Raw genomic sequence first — 20,134 nt, 5'->3', positions numbered from 1 at the left:
CAAATCTGAGTGTAATGTCTTTAGGGAAGGTTGCCTGTGTGCTAATTTGCTTCGGTCATGTCGCACTCTTTGCGACCCCATGGACTGCAGCCCACCAGGCCCCTCTGTCCAAGGGATTTCCTAGGCAAGAATACTGGAGTGGGTTGCCATTTCCTATGCCAGGGGATCTTCCTGACCCAGGGATCAAAGCAGCATCTCTCGCATCTCCTGCCTTGGCAGGTGGATTCTTTACCGCTGGGCCACCTGAGAAGCCCCTCATTTAAGACCAGTGTCGCCTTATTGATTTTCTATCTATATGATCTGTATATCAATGTAGGTTAGAGTACCCTACTATTAGAGTATTGTCAGTTTCTCTTGTTATGTGCATTAATATTTGCTTTATATATTTAGATGCTCTTGTAGTGGGTACATGTACGTTCATGAGTGTAATATCCTCTTCTTGTGTTGATTCGTTTACCATCATGTAATGCCCTTCCTTGCCTTTTCCTATGACTTTGTTTTAAAGTCTATTTTGTCTGATACGGGTATTGTTACCTCTACGTTCTTGTTGTTACCATTAGCATGACATGTTTTTCTTTCATTCCCTCACTTTCAGTCTCTGTCTGTCTTTAGTTCTGCAGTAAGTCTCTTGTAAGCAGCTTATAAATAGGTCTTGTTTTCTTATCCAGTCAGTCACCCTATATCTTTCAATTGGAGCATTTAGTTCTCGGACATTTACAGTGACGATGTGTATGTACTCACTGCCATTTTATTGCTTTCTTTCTGGTTGTTTTGATAGTTCTTTCTTGTTCTTTTAGCTCCCTTGCTTGTTTGATGATTTTCTTTCCTGGCATGCTTGTGTTCTTTTCTCTCTTGTTTTTGTGTATTGTAAGTTTTGCCTTGTGGTTACCATGGGATTCTTATATGTTGACCTGCAACTGTGTCTATTAGTTTTAAACAGGTAGTCCTTTAAGTTCAAACACATCCAAAAAAATCTACATGTTCACTTCTCTTTCACACATTTTTTTTGTTTTTGATGTAATATTTTGCATTTTCATGTTTATCCCTCTGCTGATTATTGTAGCTATACTTGATTTTCCAGCGTTTTTTGTCCTTTAATCTTCATACTCGCTTACTTAAGTGGTTGATCCTCACACTTTATTATGTACTTTTCTTTACTAATGAGATTTTTTTTTCCCTTTATCTATAGATACTTCTTGTTGTAGTCTTTTCTTTTCTGCTTAGAGAAGACCCTTTAACCTTCCTTTTAGGGTTGATTTAGTATTGATGAACTCTTTCAGTTTTTGCTTAACCGAGAAGTTCTTTGTCTCTCCTTCAATTCTAATTGATAATCTTGCTGGGCAGAGTGTTCTAGGTTGCAGGCTTTTCCCTTCCTGCACTTTGAATATGCCACAACACTCCCTTCTTTCCTACAAAGTTTCTGCAGAAAAATCAGCTGATAGCCTTCTGGGGGATCCCTTGTGTATGACTGCTTTTTTTTTTCTTGCTGTCTTTAGAATTCTCTCAGTTTTGTTATTTTAATTATATCTTGGTGTCTGTCTGTTTGGGCTCATCTTGTTGGAGACCCTCTGTTCTTCCTGCAGTTGGATGTATGTTTCCTTCTTTAGATTTGGAAAGTTCTCAGTCAGAATTTCTCACAATGTCTTTTCAGCCCCCTTCTCCCTGTCTCTTCCCCTCCTGGGCCCTTTATGATGTGAACGTTGGTTATCCTAGGGATCTCTCACTCTGCTCTCGTTAGAGTGCGCTTTCCTTCCAGCGGTTCCGGGTGACTCCCGCTCTTCTGTCTTCCAGATCCCTCATGCGTTTCTCTGTGCCACCCATTCTTCTGCTAAGTCCTTCTTGCGTGTTTTTATTTCAGTTATTGTTTTCTTTGGTTCTGAATGGTTCCTTTTCACATTTTGTCGTTCCCTGTTAAAATTCTCACTGCGCTCATCTATTCTTTCCTCTAATTCAGTTAGTATTCTTATTACTTATCTTTGAACTTTTCATTTGGTAAATCATTTATTTTGGTTTCAGTAATTATTTTTTCAGGGGTTTTTCTCGTGCTCTTCCAGCGGAGACAAGCTCCCCCTCTCACTTTCCTTATCTCTCTCTATCTTTATGAAATTAGGGAAGGTAGTTCTCTGTTGCCCCTTGTGTTGCAGCATTCCTGTTTGATCTGTGTCTGCCCCGTGGCTTGGGTGGAAGAGCTGGATGTGATGAGAACACAAGTGACATCTTTCCTCGGGTTGTGCCTCCTACCAAGGCAGTAGCTGGGAGTGGAGACGGAGGGGCTGGGCCAGAACAGGTGTGCCCTGGGGCTCCTGTGCCGAGTGCCATCATCACTCTATGGTGGGCGGGGGGCAGGGTCAGCCTCCAGGTTCTTAAAGCGGAATCTCTGAGGGCTGAGCTTCCAAGCCAGCTCGGCTCGGCTCGCTTCAAGTGTGCGCTCTCTCCCTCCTCGCACTGGCACCCTCACTCCAGGGCAGCGAGAGGGGCTGTCCCAGGCACTTGGTGAGGGCTGGGGTACAGCCTGTGGGGGTCCGGCTGCCGTCAGGGGTCTGGATGTGACCTGCGTCAGTGAGAGCAATGGCTGCCTCTGCCCTGCTCAGGTGCTGCTTCATGTTTGAGCCGCCTCGGTGTCTCACAGCTGAGGTCCTCCTCATAGCAGCTCCCATCCCACCGTGGAGCTGTGACGTGAGACGGGGGGCTGGAATGTTCCCCCGGCTCAGGCTGGCACACACACTGAAGTAGCTGTGGTAGGCCAGTTGGCCAGCTGGCCCCTCTCCGCCCTGCTTTGGGAAGGAGCCAGCAGCAGTGCGCTCCTCTTGTGTGCAGTCCCAGCTTCCCACGGCTTCCTGTTAGTCCCGCCAGCCCTCCAGGGGAGCTCATTTTTTTTTTTTTTTTGTAGAACTCCAGGGGTAGAGCCCCCGCTATGGGGTTTGAACCACTCACTTCCCAGGGAGAGTCTTCTCCCCGTTTAATCTCCGTTCTCCTCTGAGCCCCCTCCCAGGGGCACAGCTCATAGGGGAGTGAGCTCCATGTCCTCCTCCTATTCCTCCATCTTGATCTGAGAGGCGCTGTGTTTGAGTTGGACCTTCTCCCGTATAGGAAGCTCACCCTTCTGTTGTGACCATAGACCTCAAGGAAAGAACTTTTAAACTTGCTAGATGCTCATATCTTCTGTACACTTGGTATCACCTAGCCCTCAGTGCTTGGACGAATCTGCTGGGTATCCTTTTCCTACTTATTTCCTGTCCAGATTGAACAGTACACTTCTTTTAAAATATGGTGGTTTGTTGTCTATCTTGAAAGTGAAAGTCGCTTAGTCGTGTCCGACTCTTGGCAACCCCATGGACTATACAGTCCGTAGAATTCTCCAGGCAAGAATACTGGAGTGGGTAGCTGTTTCCTTCACCAGGGGATCTTCCCAATTCAGGGATCACACCCAGATCGCGCGCATTGCAGGTGGATTCTTTACCAGCTGAGCCACAAGGGAAGCCCAAGAACACTGGAGAGGGTAGCCTATCCATCTCCAGCAGATCTTCCTCAAACAGGAATCGAACTAGGGTCTCCTGTATTGCAGGCAGATTCTTTATCAACTGAGCTATCAGGGAAGCCCTAGTCTATCTCACACATTGCTTAACAAGAAAACTGAGGCAGGAGCTGAATGATAAATAACAGAGACATGGCTTTCAGATTTGGACCCTTGTAGAGAAATATACACATTTCAGACTCAGTTATTATTATTATTGAAAACTGGAACCCCTGGTGCTCAGCTTTTATCATTCAAGCAGACACCTAGCAACTGGTTGAATTCCCTCACTGGGGGCTTGGGGAACCCATGTTGAGCCCTCCCATTTGACAGCCGGCTTGAAAGATGTCTGCGCGGTGACATGGTGTGGGGTGTGTGTTTATAAACGAACTCTCTTCTCCCTCTCGCCCGCCCCGTTTCCCAGTGGCCGTTCCTGCAGCAGCGCCCCCGGCGTGCCCGCCCAAGGCCGCCGCTAACGGGGCTCCGCCGGCGCCTCGCCTCGCCGTGTCCTCCCGAGCCGCGGTCGTAGCCAGGATGGAAGGCGCGGCCCAGGGGGGCCTGCAGACCGTCATGAAGTGGAAGACGGTGGTTGCCATCTTCGTGGTCGTGGTGGTCTACCTCGTCACGGGTGGTCTCGTCTTCCGGGCGTTGGAGCAGCCCTTTGAGAGCAGCCAAAAGAACACTATCGCCTTGGAGAAGGCGGAATTCCTGCGGGATCATATCTGTGTGAGCCCCCAGGAGCTGGAGACGCTGATCCAGGTGAGCAGGGAGGGAGTCCGCCATCGCCTCGCCCGCGGGGGGAAAGGGCGGCCTGGACGTCTGTCTTTCTGGCTCACTGAGCCTTGCCTTTGGTCGAGATGCTTCTGGAGGTGAGGGGGGACCTCTCTGGGAGGTGATGTTTGAGTGGAGACCTGTGACAGGGTGCGGGAGAGGGGTTCCCCAGACCACACAGCAGCAGGCTGCGTTCTGCATCACCTGCTCTGGGATGCGGTGCTCAGCGGCCAGAGCAGGCTGAGGGCTTTGGATTGCCAAGTTCAAGGCCACTTATGTAGGCTGATTAACCGTTACATCTGTGTGAGGTGCTGGGTAAGAGGGTGGCCTGGAAGTCAGAGAAAGAATTTTAAGCAAGTAGGAGTGTCTTAACCTGTCCCAGGTGAGTGAGAATGGAGCAGAGAAAAGGCCACCAGAAGTGGGGTGGGGAGGCCGCGAGAGACTTGGAGAGGCTTTGGTGGCTTGTGAGGATGAAGAAGTAAGGACGTCTATGACAGCGATGAGCAAGACGCTGTTTCGCAAATCCACTGTGTGTAAGGCACCGTGCTGGGGCCTCCCTGTACTTTGGATAGGAAGGAAAAAAAATATTCAAAAAAGAAACGGAGGTGGAGAACTTTGGCCTCCTGCCTGCCAGGCAGAGGATGCAGAGGTGGGGTGGCGTTGGCAGGGGCGAAGTGAGGCTGGAAGGGAGTGTGGGGAACAAAGAGTCATCTAAGGCGGTATGGTGGGGGGGCGGGGGGAGAGAAACAGGAGGCTTGAGAAGCACCTCAGGCGGAGAGGACCGAGTCCCAGGAAGAGGACAAGGGGGCCGCTGAGAGCCCAGTTGGAGGGCTTCACCGCAGAGGTGACAGAGGGTGAAGCTTCTGAGCTGCGGTTTGGTTTCCAACCTGCACATCCTCCTGAACCATGAGGCGTGGTGGCTGGGGTTTGGCTTCTAACCTGCACACCCTCCTGAACCATGAGGCGTACTGGTGGAGGGTGGTGACACAGAAGCAAGGGAGAGCCCCATTTTTCTGGAGGTTCTCAAGTTTGGAAGGCAGAGGGGTGGAGGAGACAGCTTTCACGGTTCCTTTCGGCCCTGGTGTGACCCACATTAAGTTCTAATGGTAGGAGAATGCTGGAGTGTGTAGCCTATCCCTTCTCTAGCAGATCTTCCCAACCCAGGAATCGAACTGGGGTCTCCTGCATTGAAGACGGATTCTTTACCAACTGAGCTACTTGTGAACCCCAAGAGAAAAACGAAATCATATATCAGTGCACGTGGGCTTCCCAGGCAGCTCAGTGATAAAGAATCCACTTGCCAATGCAGGAGTTGCAAGAGACATAGGTTTGATCCCTGGGTTGGGAGGATCTCCCAGAGGAGGGAATGGCAACCCACGCCAGTATTCTTGCCTGGGAAATCCCATGGACAGAGGAGTCTGGCTGGCTACAGTCCATGGGGTCACGAAGAGTCGGATACAACTTAGCGACTGAGCATGAGCAGCATTTTAATGCATGTATGTAGAATCTATTAATACAAAAATGGTACAGATGAAGCTAGTTCCAGGTTATGAATAGAGATGCAGACACAGCAGTGGGGGGCTGGCGGTGGGGGAGGAAGAGGAGAGGGGGACAGAGTGGGAGGTTAGGATTGACATGCATGTACTACTATGTGTAAAATCGATGTGGGAAGCTGCTCTATAACACAGGGAGCTCAACTCGGGGCTCTGTGATGCCCTAGAGGGGTGGGGTGGGGGGCAGTTGGGCGTATATATGCGTATAACAGAAACTGACACAGCATTGTAAAGCAAGTATAATCCAATAACACATTCTAATGGTTACTACACATCAGCTTGTTATAGGAGTCACAAGTCTGGGCCGGCTTCTTTCTTTATCTATTTTCAGCTCCACTGACAGGGAGGGGAATTCTGGGGCCACTTATGATCTGACCCCTTTATTGTCATTATATTCTTTTCTTTGTTAGTATATAATCTTTTAAATGTTTCTCTAATCTGACTTGGTGGTGGTGGTTTAGTCCCTAAGTTGTGTCTGACTCTTGCTAATCCACATCTCCTATATTGGTAGGCTGATTCTTTACCACTGAGCCACCTCAGACTTGACTCTTAAGTTTAATAGAAATATACATTTTCCTTCTGGGACTGCATATGACTTCATACTATGTCCCACAATTTTTATTAAAAAAAATAAAACCTTACAATTTAAAAAGATAAGGGCAGTGTTTCCTACCACTCTTTCTTAGATGGACTTGTCTTTTTTTTCTCCTTTCATGGGAACATACAAACAGTTTTGTGATGGTGAGAGTGTTGTGCTAATCTGTTTAGCACAGGTTTAAGGCTCAAATTGCTGTAAAGAATGGAGGACATAATTCTGGAGTAATTTTAAGTAAGGGATTATACATTTTGCATTGATGTGTAATGGGACCCTTTTTATTTAGTTGCCGTACATGTAATAATCTAATAGGAGGCCTGGATTGAATCTGGACTCATGCCTGAATTTTCCTTCCTTAGACAGTGAGACATTGGGGAAAGGGATCATGTCTTATTATCTTTGCATCCACATGTAGCCTCTGCGTGGCTTTGCATCTAATTATTACCCAAGAGAGAGATGCTTTTGGAATGAGATATCAAAGGAAATCTCTAACAGTGGTGACGCCACGAGGTATCTGAGCTTATTCATGCGTTCCTTTATTAACTCAGTAGTTCCCTATTGTCCACTCTTTGGTTTTTTCCTTTATGAAAGAATTCAGAGGCTAGAATGAAGGACAGGATGACAGAGGTAGTTCTGGTGTTGCCGTTAAGACCCATCCTTTGACTTCAAAAGTTCCTCTGTGAAATGAGGGGTGTGTGTGTGTGTGCCCATGAGATCATTTTTATAACAACTTAAAAATCTACCCTTTGTTAGGTATCCATTGTGAGTTAGGCACCTTCTATCCATCAATTCATTTAATCTCTCCAATAACATTCTAAGTTGGTACTACTCTACGCATTTCACAGGTAAAGAAACTGATGCTAAAAGAGGTTGAATACCTTTCCAACCATCAATGTGGCAGAGCTGAGATTCAAAGTGAGGTTTACCTGACTCTTCCTTGCCTCACCCGATGAGTATTTAGCCCTTTAAGTAGTTCTTGCTTGATCATTAGCTTCAGTTCAGTTGCTCAGTAGTGTCCGACTGTTTGTGACCCCATGAATCGCAGCACGCCAGGCCTCCCTGTCCATCACCAACTCTCGGAGTTCACCCAGACTCACGTCCATTGAGTCAGTGATGCCATCCAGCCATCTCATCCTCTGTCGTCCCCTTCTCCTCCTGCCCCCAATCCCTCCCAGCATCAGAGTCTTTTCCAATGAGTCAACTCTTTGCATGAGGTGGCCAAAGTACTGGAGTTTCAGCCTCAGCATCGTTAGCTTAATTCTCTCTTAAATATTTGCTTCATGTTTAATGCTTTCCAGAATTTTAGCAGAGTCAAAAAGCATTGGATTTCCTTGCTCTCTAACAGAAAACATTTCTTTTTCCACCCCCCTTTATATGCATAGACTGTCAGTCCTGGATATGGGATGCTTTAAGATCTCCATCTGCTGTGGTGTAAGTGTTTATACCTGTGTTGATCTACAGTTTTTGAAAGCTAAGTAGTTAAAATACTGAACCTATGTCAATTAAGAATCACATTGTTGGGGCTTCCCTGGTAGCTCCGTGGTAAAGAATCTGCCTGCCACTGCAGGGGACACGGGTTCAGTCCCTGGTCCGGGAAGATCCCACATACTGTGGAGCAACTAAGCCCATGTCCCACAGCTGTTGAGCTGGTGCTCGGGAACCCGGGACCACGATTCCTGAGCCCTTGCAAGACAACTGCTGAAGCCCGTGCTCCGCTGCAAGAGAAGCCACTGTAATCAGAAGCCCCTGCAGCCCAGTTAGGAGCCCTGGCCCGCCGCACCTAGAGAAAAGCCCGCACAGCAATGGAGACCCAGCACAGCCAATAATAATAACAATAAAGAATCAAATTATTATGCGCTGTCCTCAGTTCATTGCTTCCTTCATAGGCTGCAGGTGGCAACACCTTAGGACCAGGGAGCATCCTCTGACTTTCGAGCATCCTCTGGGCAGCGCTCTCTGGAGTGCGCATAAGAAGCACGCTGTTTAGGAGGGCTTTCAGGATGCTGGGAAATAGTATTATTGTATCTCAGTGATACTTTTGTCTAATAGGGAAAAGGTCAGATTGATGGTATTTATCTGATGGTGTCAGGACTCTCGGCTGAATTGAGTGAACCACTCATAGAGCTAATTTGGAAGGTGTGCTGCTGCTGCTGCTGCTGCTGCTAAGTCGCTTCAGTCGTGTCTGACTCTGTGTGACCCCATAGACCGCAGCCCACTAGGCTCCCCCGTCCCTGGGATTCTCCAGGCAAGAACACTGGAGTGGGTTGCCATTTCCTTCTCCAATGCATGAAAGTGAAAAGTGAAAGTGAAGTCGCTGAGTCTTGTCTGACTCTTAGTGATCCCATGGACTGCGGCTCACCAGGCTCCGCTGTCCATGGGATTTTCCAGGCAGGAGTGCTGGAGTGGGGTGCCACTGCCTTCTCCGAATTTGGAAGGTGTAATTCATATTATTAATAATAACAAACACAGAGCAGTCTGAACAGTTTGAGTGGTAGTCGCTCCGTCCTGTCTGACTCTATGTTCCCCCATGGACTGCAGCCCTTCAGGCCCCTGTCTCCATGGGATTCTCCAGGCAAGAATCCTGGAGTGAAGATGCCAGTCATTGGGATCTTCCCAACCCAGGGATCGTACCCAGGTCTCCTGCATTTCAGGCAGATTCTTTACTGTCTGAGCCACTGGAATAGCCTAACCCCCATGAGATGCCTGGATAGCTTAAAAGACCTATAGCTGGGGAGGGTTTTTTTTGGGGTACCTGCGGACTGCAGAGGAGACAGATGGGTCACCATCCCTGACCTCGATGCTGTTATGGAGGAGACTATCTGATTAATAGATTCATCTGTGCATTCTTTACATTGCTACTGAACTTCTGTTATATCAGGTCACAGGCTAGATGCTGGGGATAGGAAACAGGAGAATAAAATGTGCCACGAGCAAGTTACAAACCTCTCCATGATTCTGTTTCATTATCAATAAAGTGTGCCCCAAACCCCTCACCCTTAGGGCTTGAGAGGATTAAATTCTGTGATTCATGAGAAGGGCTTTGAACTGTGCTTGGCATGTGGTGAGTATTCAAAAAAAAAAAAAAAAAAGGTAGATATTGCTGCTGCTGCTGTTTATAGTGTTATTCAAGGAGCTCAGAATTTTAAGCAGTGGTTCCTAATGGGGAGTAGGTTGCCTCTGGCGGGGAGGTGCATCTCTCAATGTCTGGAGACATTTTCTATGTCACCGCTGGAGAGATGGTGTGGGAGGTTAGTGGGGAGAGGCCAGGGATGCTGCTAAAGACCCAGCCCACTCATCACAAGGAATCATCCAGTCTCACATGGCAGGAGACTGGGCAACCATGGAGGAAGAGGCGTGTCAGCCAGTAACTGGAGCTCACTGGAGTAGAGGCATTTCCCCCCAGTTTTATTGAGATATAGTTAACGTATATCCCTGTATAACTTTAAGGTGTGCAGCATAATGGTTTGAGTATTTATTGCGAAGCGACTACTGTAAAAAGTTGAGCAGGCCTCCATCATCTCATATAGGTCCACAGAGAGAAACTTTATTCCTTGTGGCGAGACCTCTTAGATTTCCTATCTTACAGTTCTCATCTATACCAAATTGCAGTGTTCACTGTAGCCATCAAACTGTACCTTCCCTTCTGAGGACTTAAAACTGGAAGTCTGCAGCTTTCCAGCACCTTCCCCCAACTCCCCTTCCCCCACTCCCATCTCTAATATTTTTCTCTATGAGTTTTTTTTTAAAAAAAAAAACATTTCACACATAAGTGAAATCACGCAAACATTTGTCTTTCTCCATCTGATGTATTTAACTTAGCATAATGTCCTTAAGGGCCATCTGTGTTTGTGCAAACGGCAGGATTTCCTCGTCTTTTGATGGCTGAATAATATTCCATGATACCTGCCTCTGTCTGTGTGGACTTCTGCGTCCATTCACCTGTCAGCGGCCACTTAGATTGCTTCCACGTCTCGTCGCTTGTAAGCGATGCTAGGAGCGTGGGGTGCAGACGGCTCTTCTGGTTCTTGTTTATGTTTCCTTTGGATGTATTCCCAGAAGTGGAATTGCTGGATCATATGGTAATTCTATTTTTGATTTCTGAGGAAGCTCGTACTGCTTTCTGTGGCGGCTGTGCCAGTTTCCGAGCCCGTGACCGGTGCCCGAGATCCCTCTTCTCCACATTCCTGCCGGCATTGTCATCCCTTATGCTTTGGATGATGGCTGGCGTGGCGTTCCGTGAAGCGTGTGCACAGTGGGAGCCCGCGGAGGCCAGCAGAGGTCAGGAAGGACTTGGTGGTATTTGTCTCTTTGCGTCCCTGTGGCGATCGTGTGAGGATTGTCTGTCGTGCCACTTCCAGAGGAGAACGCTGAGGCAGCCTGAGGTGCAGCTGCACGCTCAGGTGAGCTGGAGGATCCGGCTTTACTCCTGGCAGTCTGACCTGCGTGCCCTTCCCTTATACCCAGTGTGTTGGAGCAGAGACCTGGAATGTGGGAAGGATCCGTTCAGAACTTGCTCCAAGGGCATCCCGCCAGCCTGGGGGTCCCTGGAGGGGGCTGCAGGTGGTCCATGTGCCCGGAGTGGGGAGGTGTGGGAGAGCTGATGGGGGATGGGGCTGGACGTGAGAGGTGGTCGGAGAGGCTAGCCAAGGAGTTTGGGCTTCCTGCTACAGGCAGTGGGGACTCGCTGAAAGATTCAAGAAAGTTGTGACATGACGGACGTTTTCTGTTGGAGAGGCAGCCATGATGTCGGGTTGGAGGAAGGAGAAGCTGGAGGAAGGAGGAGTCGTTTGGAACAATACTGGGCCCTCGCAGGTGGGCCGTGCCGAGATGACAGTGGATGAGGCTGCATTTAAGGGAGTCTGACAAGGCTGACTTGAAAACGACTCACTTCTCATCCAGCAAGGGTCTAGAGGGCCTGCCCTGGGCCCGCACCCCTCCTCCAAGCGGAGGCCAGGCGGGTCGCGCGGCGCGGCCGGCGGCACCCGCGCTCGAGTCGCTGTCCCGTGCTAAGGCTCTCTTTCCGCTCACGGGCTGTGTGACCTGGGTGAGAGGTGGCATCACCGCAGCCCCAGCTTTTCTTTCTGTAGAATGAAGATGGTGAAGACAGAGTCCGCCTTTTAGGGAGCTCTGAGGATTAAACAGAAAAGCTCAGCCACTCTGAGCTACGGTGACTGCTACTATTTGTTTCTTAGGGAAGACAGGAAAAAAAGAAGTTTAGAAAGCCCCTCAACCATGTGCATCTGGGGGTTTTCTGTTCAAGGAAAAGAGAAGCAAGCTCTTGAAACGCCCAGTGGGGCTTCAGATCCTAAATTTCCTAACTGACCAATGTCGATTTGCTTCGCCTGTTCACGTGTCAAGTCTGTGTCGCAGAGACGACTCTCCCGAGCGCTGAGCTGGGCTGCTGAGTCCATTTGCTGAGTCGCTGTGGCCGGAGCCCAGGGAAGCCGCCTGGCAGCTTTGTGTGTCCTCTCAGGGACTTACCCCGCCCCCAAGATCATCACTTTTACCAGCAACTTTGGTGGGGTCGCTTGGCCTCAGGTGATTCAGTAGACACCAAGCTGGCTTTGTGGCCTTGATTCCCCTTGACTGTTCCCCTGTAGGGCCCAGGACACGCGTGGGAGAACCTCAGGGACCAGAGATGGAGGCAGCCCCGGGGAGCGGGTCACCGGGACAGTGGGCTGACTGGTGACCACAAAGTCACTGGTCCTGAGTGAGAGCTGCGGTCCTCCGGGCCTGACGGCTGTTCATCCCTCAGGGAGAAACGTCCACCTTCTCGTTTGTTCCCCGGGGCAAGGCCGTTAACCCAAGCTGGGCCTCAGCAGCTCAGTCTGCAGAGCACACACAAGACCCGTCTATCTGTGGACTCTTGTCCCTGAGACCCGGTGAGAGACTCTGCAGACGACAGCATTGGGAAGTTTCCTGTGGAGCTGTGGTCACCATAAAAAATAGCCTCTGTTTATTGGTGGTTTCCCTTCCTCTAGGCTTGTTCTAAGTACTTTAATCCTTAAACCCTTGCAACAGACCTTCAGGTAGGATCTATCATCATCATTCAGTTTCCTGGATGAGCAACAAAATTCTGAGAAGTTAAGCAACTTGCCCGAGGCCACCCAGCAAATAAGTGGTTAAACTGGGATTTGAGCCTTGGAATGCCAGACTCCAGAGACCAGACATCTAACCACTGTGCTAGACTGCTCACTTGTGTCAACGGTCTGCATCCTCCATACAGTGTCTGTGCTTTTTCTTAAACCTTTTGCTCCAAGGAAAAGACTGGAGGGAGAAGGAGACGTTTTTAGCTGATGTGGTACTGTGGTCCAGTTTCTGAGTCATGTTGACTCTTTGCAGCCCCATGAACCGCAGCACTGTCCTGCGCTGCCTCCCAGAGTTTGCTCTATTCTTGTCTATCGAGTCGGTGATGCCATCCAACCGTCTCATCCTCCATCGTCCCTTTCTCCTCCTGCCCTCAATCTTTCCCAGCATCAGGGTCTTTTCCAATGAGTCAGCTCTTCCCATCAGGTGGCCAAAGTATTGGAGCTTCAGCATCAGCATCAGTCCTTCCAATGAACACCCAGGACTGATTTCCTTTAGGAGGGACTGGTTGGATCTCCTTGCAAGTCCAAGGGACTCTCAAGAGTCTTCTCCAACACCACAGTTCAGAAGCCTCAGTTTTTCAGCACTCAGCCTTCTTTATGGTCCAACTCTCACCTCTGTACACGACTATTGGAAAAACTATAGCTTTGACTGTATGGGCCTTTGTTGGCAAAATGACGTCTTTGCTTTTTAAAACACTGTCTGGGTTTGTCCTGACTTTCCTTTCAAGCAGCAAGCATTTTTTAATTTCATGACTGTGGTCACTGTCTACAGTGGCTCTGGAGCCCAAGAAAAGAATATCTGTCACTGGCTTCCACTTTTGCCCTTTTATTTGCCATGAGGTGATGGGACCAGTTGCCATGATCTTAGTTTTTTGAATGTTGAGTTTCAGGCCAGCTTTTTCACTCTCCTCTTTCACCCTCATCAAGAGACTCTTCATTCCTCTTCTGCCATTAGAGTGGTATCATCTGTATGTTTGAGGTTGCTGATATTTCTCCTGGCAATCTTGATTCCAGCTTGTGCTTCATCCAACCCAGCAGTTCGAATGATGTGCTCTGTATAGAAGTTAAATAAGGAGGGTAATATACAGCCTTCTCCTACACCTTTCTCAAGTTCGAACCAGTCAGTCACAGGACTGTAGCACTCCACATGTGGCCTGTTGTGTGTTCAAAGAAGGAGGTATCAAGGAAGGAAAAGACCATGAGCCCCTTACCCCATTAAACCTAGAACTACTTTTCCTATTGCAGGGCTGGGGCCGCCCCTCCTCATTTGGAGTATTGGGAGGAGGGGGTGAGATAACCCACATAGGTGCTCGGCAGAACTCCCAGCACAGAGTTGGTGTTTAGGAAACAGTATTTCCTACCCCCTGTTCCAGCTTTCGTCTCCAAGGCCAAGTGCAGGGAACGGAACTGTGGATGATAAGCGCACCTGGACGGCTTGCCTTGCTTTGGCAGGTGAATAAGACACACTGAGCAGGTCTTTGAAGTCATCGTTCCCACCAGCTCTGTTGGAGAGTCACTTCACTGCAGGAGCATCTTACCCTCTGGGCTCTCACACACCACCAGTGCTTACTTCTCTGCCTCCGGCAGAGTTGTTTTGGAAGCTTCCCCTCGTGACTTGTCGGGAAGGAAGCAGTGGAACATCCATCCTCTGGAGCCATCAAGACACAGAATCATGGGGCGACTTCCCTGACTGGCAGGGGAGGGAGCTCCGGTCTGCATGGGTGAGGGTCTGCAGTGGTCACTTTTCAGGCCATGAATACATTTAAAGACTTTGAGTGTCTTCAGTGTGTCTGGTATGGTCACGGGGCTGTGGTTTCTCCTGGAAATGGCCCTGCTGAAGGGAGTGGTGTTTCACGGGAGTGGATTTAGCGTTGGATAACTAAGACAGTAAAGAATCTGCCTGCAGTGCAAGAGACATGGGTTCGATCCCTGGGTCGGGAAGATCTCCTGGAGAAGGAAATGACAACCCATTCCAGAATTCTTGCCTGGAGAATCCCATGGACAGAGGAGCCTGGCGGGCTACAGTCTATGGGTCACAAAGAGTCAGACATGACTGAGGGGCTAACTGAGGTGCTCACAGGGAGGACCTAGGACTTTCCCGGTCGTGGCACAAGCAAGAAAGATCCCTCTCTCTCTGGAGAGTGTCTTCACGGCAACTTGTGTGAATCCCACCCCCAGTGGGCAGGTTACCTCGCTGTCCAGAGGGTTGACTTCTGTCCCCGGCACACTTCAGTCCCCGTCTTGTCGAGTTGCTTCACCCTCAGAACCCTCAGGGCCTTCTCTGCATGCTGGTTCTTTCTGGAGAAAGACTGCAGCTTCCCACGGCCTGCCGTGGGCTGGCTCTGGAATTCCCGGGAGGTGGGAACCTTGGGGGTGGGGTCCCTCCTCGTCCTGCTGGGGGTCCCCCTCCTGGACTGGTTCAGTGCCTTTTTCTGTTGGTGAGCAGGATCCTTGCCACTGGGTTTCACTTTGTGGTTGCGGAGGGTTTTTTATTCTTTGGTAATAAATGCCTAGAGCCTTGGCTCGTTTCCTCAGTGCTGAGGCCTCAGGCTCGATTTGGTGGCTATTGTTTGACACCATTGGTGGGGCCCTGACTGTGCACAGGCTCGGGGCCAGGCTGTTCCTAACCTCGTATTTTCATTCCTCATTATCCCGAGGGGTAGCTACTGTTACCGCCCACATTTGCTGATGCTACGGGCCCTGGGTAAGTCCTCTCAACTAGCTGGTGGCAAAAGTGGGTATGGAATCCAGATTTCCTGACTCCAGAGCCTACGCTTTCTCTCTCTAATTTTATTTATTTTTTTAATTGGCGGAAACTTGCTTTACAATGTTGTTTTGGTTTCTGCTGTACAACAATGAGAATCAGTCATCACTATATACACACACATCTCTCTTCCCTCCCGAGCCTCCCACCATCCCGCCCCTCCGGGTTGTCGCTGAGCACCAGGCTGGGCTCCCTGGCTTATTTAGCAACCCCCCACTAACTGGTTTATACATGGTAGTGTACAGATGTCGATGCTAATTTCTCAGTTTCTCCCACCCTCACCTTCCCCAACAACTGTGTCTCCAGATCCATTCTCTGCTAGGTTCATCAGCACCATTTTTCTAGGTTCCATATACATGTGCTAATATATGGTGCTTGTTTTTCTCTTACTGACTCACTTCACTCTGTATAAGAGGCTCTAGGTTCATCCACCTCCCTACAACTGACTCAAATTTGTTCCTTTTAATGGCTGAGTAATAATATTCCATTTGTATAAATGCACTACAACCTCTTTATCCATTCATCTGTTGATGGACATCTAGGTAGCTGCCATATCCTGGCTGTTGTAAATATTGTTGCAGTGAACATTCAGTTCAGTTCAGTCGCTCAGTTGTGTCCAACTCTTTGCGACCCCATGGACTGCATGCAGCATGCCAGGCCTCCCTGTCCATCACCAACTCCTGGAGTTTACTCAAACTCATGTCCATCGAGTTGGTGATGCCATCCAACCATCTCATCCTCTGTTTTCCCCTTCTCCTGCTGCCTTCAATCTTTCCCAGCATCAGGGTCTTTTCCAGTGAGTCAGTTCTTTGCATTAGGTGGCCAAAGTATTGGAGTTTCAGCTTCAGCATCAGTCCTTCCAAAGAACACCCAAGACTGATTTCCTTTAGGATTGACTGGTTGGATATCCTTGCAGTCCAAGGGACTCTCAAGAGTCTTCTCCAACACCACAGTTCAAAAGCATCAATTCTTCAGTGCTCAGCTTTCTTTATAGTGCAACTCTCACATCCATACATGACTACCTGAAAAACCGTAGCTTTTTTTTACTAGACAGACCTTTGTTGGCAAAATAATGTCTCTGCTTTTTAATATGCTGTCTGTGTTGGTCATAGCTTTTCTTCCAAGGAGTAAGCGTCTTTTAATTTCATGGCTGCAGTCACCATCTGCAGTGATTTTGGAGCCCAAGAAAATAAAGTCTCTTACTGTTTCCACTGTTTCCCCATCTATTTGCCATGAAGTGATGGGACCATGATCTTAGTTTTCTGAATGTTGAGTTTTAAGCCAGCTTTTAAACTCTCCTCTTTCTCTTTCATCAAGAGGCTCTTTAGTTCTTCTTCGCTTTCTGCCCTAAAGGTGGTGTCATCTGTATATCTGAGGTTATTGGTGTTTCTCCTGGCAATCTTGATTCCCGCTCATGCTTGGGGTACACGTATCTTTTAGAACTGTGGTTTTCTTACATTATATACCCAGTAATGGAATTGCTGGGTCATATGGTTGATTTACTCCTAGTTTTTTTAAGTCATCTCCATGCTGTTCTCCGTAGTGGCCGTACCAGTTTACATCCCTACCGGCGGTGCAGGAGGTTCCCTTTTCTCCATGTCCTCTCCAGCATTTATTGTTTGTTGACTCTTTGAAGATGGCCATTCTGACTAGTGTGAGGTGATGCCTCACTGTGGTTCTGATCTGCACTTTTCTAATGGTGAGTGATGTTGAGCATGTTTGCATGGGTTTATTGGCCATCTATATGTCTTCTTTGAAGAAGTGCCCATTTTTTGACTGGGTTGTTTGTTTTTCTGATATTGAAGTATGGGAGCTGCTTATATATTATATAGATTAACCCTTTGCCAGTCGCTTCATTTGCAATTATTTTCTCCCGTTCTAGGGGTTGTCTTTTTATCTTTTTTATGGCTTCCTTTGGTGTTTGAAAACTTTTAAGTTTTATTAGGTCCCATTTGTATATTTTTGTTTTTATTTCCATTAATCTAGGAGGTGGACCAGAGAAAATCTAGCTGCAATTTATGTCAAAGAGTGAGCTGCCTGTGTTTTCCTCTAAGAGTGTTATAGTTTCTGCTCTTACATTTAGGTCTTTAATACATTTTGAGTTCCTTTTTGTGTATGGTGTTAGGAAGGGTTCTAATTTCATTCTAGTACATGTAGCTGTCTAGTTTTCCCAGCACCACTGATTGGAGAGGCTCTCTTTTCTCCACTGTATATTCTTGCCTCCTTTGTCAAAGATAAGGTCCCCATAGGTGAGCCCATGCTCTATCCTTGACTTGACACAATGGTGTTGAAGAATGTGTAATTGTATCAGGAGAAATTCCTCCTGACTAAAGGAAAACCCACTTAAACCACAGGATCGGAGAGCTCCTTCCTGAGAGTCAGGGCTTGCCTTCCGACCCAGAGCTCCCTCCCAACATACAGAGAGCGTCTGTGCCAGGGCCAGGGGCTAGGTTGTGGGCTCTGGTCTAGAGACTCATTTCTCTAGTCGAGGAGGAGTTAATCTGTGGTGTGAGCAGCTGCAGGAGAGACTGGGCAGGATGCTGTGGTCCTGGGCATGGACCTTTGACGTTGTCATGGTGACCGAAGCTACTATTCTGCAGACAAAAGGCCAGAGATCTTGAGCTGTCAAACTTTCTCCCCACAAGCAGGAGCTGTTGGTTAATCTGCATGACCCATGAACACTCCCCAAGGCTGTGACATTTATCATTCTCTTCTGCCCCAAATCACTCACTCACTCATTCATTCATTAATTCAACAAATCTTTTGATTGCTTGCTGTATGCCAGACTCGATGCTAAGTCCTGGGGACATGATAGTGAATAAAGGGCAGACATGATCCCCAACGTCTTGGAGCTTATAACTAGGATGGTCAAACATCTCAGCTTTTGTAGCCCTGGAATAATTGTGAATAGCACCCCTTTTCCTTTCAAAAGTTTCTCTGTTTCAAAGATAAATTACATGGTCACCCTGCTGATTGGTAATGGGAGAGGCCAACCTTATGCCAATCGTCACATAGATAGGTATAAATAAAGACAGATAGAAATCGACTCTGAATATTCACTGGAAGGACTGATGCTGAAGCTAAAACTCCAATACTTTGTCCACCTGATGTGAAGATCCGACTCATTGGAAAAGACCCTGATGCTGGGAAAGATTGAAGGCAGGAGGAGAAGGGGGACGACAGAGGATGAGATGGCTGGATGGCATCACCGACTCAATGGACAAGAGTTTGAGCAAACTCCAAGAGATGGTGGAGGACCGGGAAGCCTGGTGTGCTGCAGTCCATCAGGTTGCAAAGAGTCGGACAGGATGGAGTGACTGAACAACAGCAACAAAAACCAGATGTAGGCTGCAAAAGCAAAGTAGCTGGAGCTGGGAGGCATGTGAGCAGAACTGACTCAGCAGACGGGAAGCGGGAGCTGAAGGTTGGGCCCCGTGGTGGAAGGAGGCCAGGATGTCTGGGAACTCGGGAGGAGGGGAGTGTTGTGGCCAGAGTTCTGTTGGCAACGGGAGACGGACATTGGAGACAGGTAGCGGCGAAACCCCACCAGGGCCTGATGTTGGATTTTATCGTGAGAGCCCTGACTGTTTCAGGCAGCAGGTGACACGACCCAATCAATCAGCCCACTGCCATTTTGGCCCCTCACATAAAACTGGAGCATAGCGGCCATAGTAATGAGCTGGATTTTAGTCATCCAGTCATCCATTCCTCAGCTAAACATTTACGGAGTGCCACCTATGGCACTTTGCTAAGTGTTCTGCTCTGGATTTCTGAACTGTTGTATCCTCAGAGGTGACAAAACTTAGGTCCAGGAAGAACCCTTCACGAACCCCCAGCCCCTGTCCATGGTGGTAGTCCCCTGCTTGGCCTGGAAGCATCAGATACTCACATTCGCCTCTGTGCTAGACTATGGGTCTTCCCTGGTGGCTCAGACAGTAAAGAATCTGTCTGCAGTGCAGGAGACCTGGGTTCAATCCCTGAGTCAGGAAGAAATCCTGCAGAAGGGGCTGGCTACCCACTTCAGTATCCTTGCCTGGAGAATCCCACGGACAGAAGAGCCTGGCAGGCTAGAGTCCCTGGGATCATGAAGAGTCGGACACAACTGAGTGACCAACACTTATAGACTCTATTGGCTCTTCATCATTTTCCCACCAGTCTCTTTTCCAGGTTTGTGAGCTTTTTGAGGCTGGGGCTATGTCTTTTATCAATATATCCCTTATGCCTGGCACAGTGGCTGGTCCGTGGCAGATGCTCGCAGTTGAATGAGTGGTGCTTATGTATCTGTTTTGGAGACCAAGAGCCCTTCGTTTAGGACCTTCCCAGAAGTGAATTGGAAAACCAATTTCTTTCTGTGTGCTCGGAGACCTTTCCTTCCAGTCAGGTCGTCCAGAGTACATGTCTGTGTTCTTTATGCATGAGCAGACTCTTTGGTGTTGAAAGCCCCAGAGTTTTACATACTTAGGAACATGACGATTTTAGAGAAAGAATGACTCCTAAGACAGGCACTCAGCAGCCTGTGGAAATCCTTGCTGTGAGCCGAGTTCACAGCAGGATCAGCCTTTTCCTTCTGTGACCTGGGCCCTCCCTTCTTCCAAGTGGCCATTTTTTTTTTTTTTAATTGGAGGGTAATTACTTTACGGTGTTGTGTTTGTTTCTGCTGTCCAGCAGGGTGAATCAGCTGTGTGCATCCGTGCATCTCCTCCCTGTTGAGCCTCCTTCCCACACCATCCCACCCCTCCGGGTCATTACCCAAGCAGCCTTTTGTGCAGGAAGTCTGGACCACAGGCAAGGCAGCAGGTGACCTCTGGTGAGTGCAGGATCGGTTCTTTGTGCCCAAAGATGCAGCTC

General features: G+C 48.5%; 1 protein-coding gene across 1 annotated transcript in view; it reads left to right on the top strand.

Moving 5' to 3' along the window:
• The window catches only part of KCNK10 (potassium two pore domain channel subfamily K member 10), a 157,408-nt gene that overhangs the window by 66,553 nt on the left and 70,721 nt on the right, over nucleotides 1-20,134 (top strand). Inside the window, exon 2 of the mRNA XM_027552666.1 lies at nucleotides 3,939-4,273. Coding sequence (XP_027408467.1) covers nucleotides 3,939-4,273 — 335 coding nt within the window. The remainder of the gene's footprint in view (nucleotides 1-3,938; nucleotides 4,274-20,134) is intronic.

This window comes from Bos indicus x Bos taurus, chromosome 10, assembly GCF_003369695.1.
Source record: "Bos indicus x Bos taurus breed Angus x Brahman F1 hybrid chromosome 10, Bos_hybrid_MaternalHap_v2.0, whole genome shotgun sequence".
Lineage (NCBI taxonomy): Eukaryota > Metazoa > Chordata > Mammalia > Artiodactyla > Bovidae > Bos > Bos indicus x Bos taurus.
This window is presented reverse-complemented; position numbering and strand designations above follow the sequence as displayed.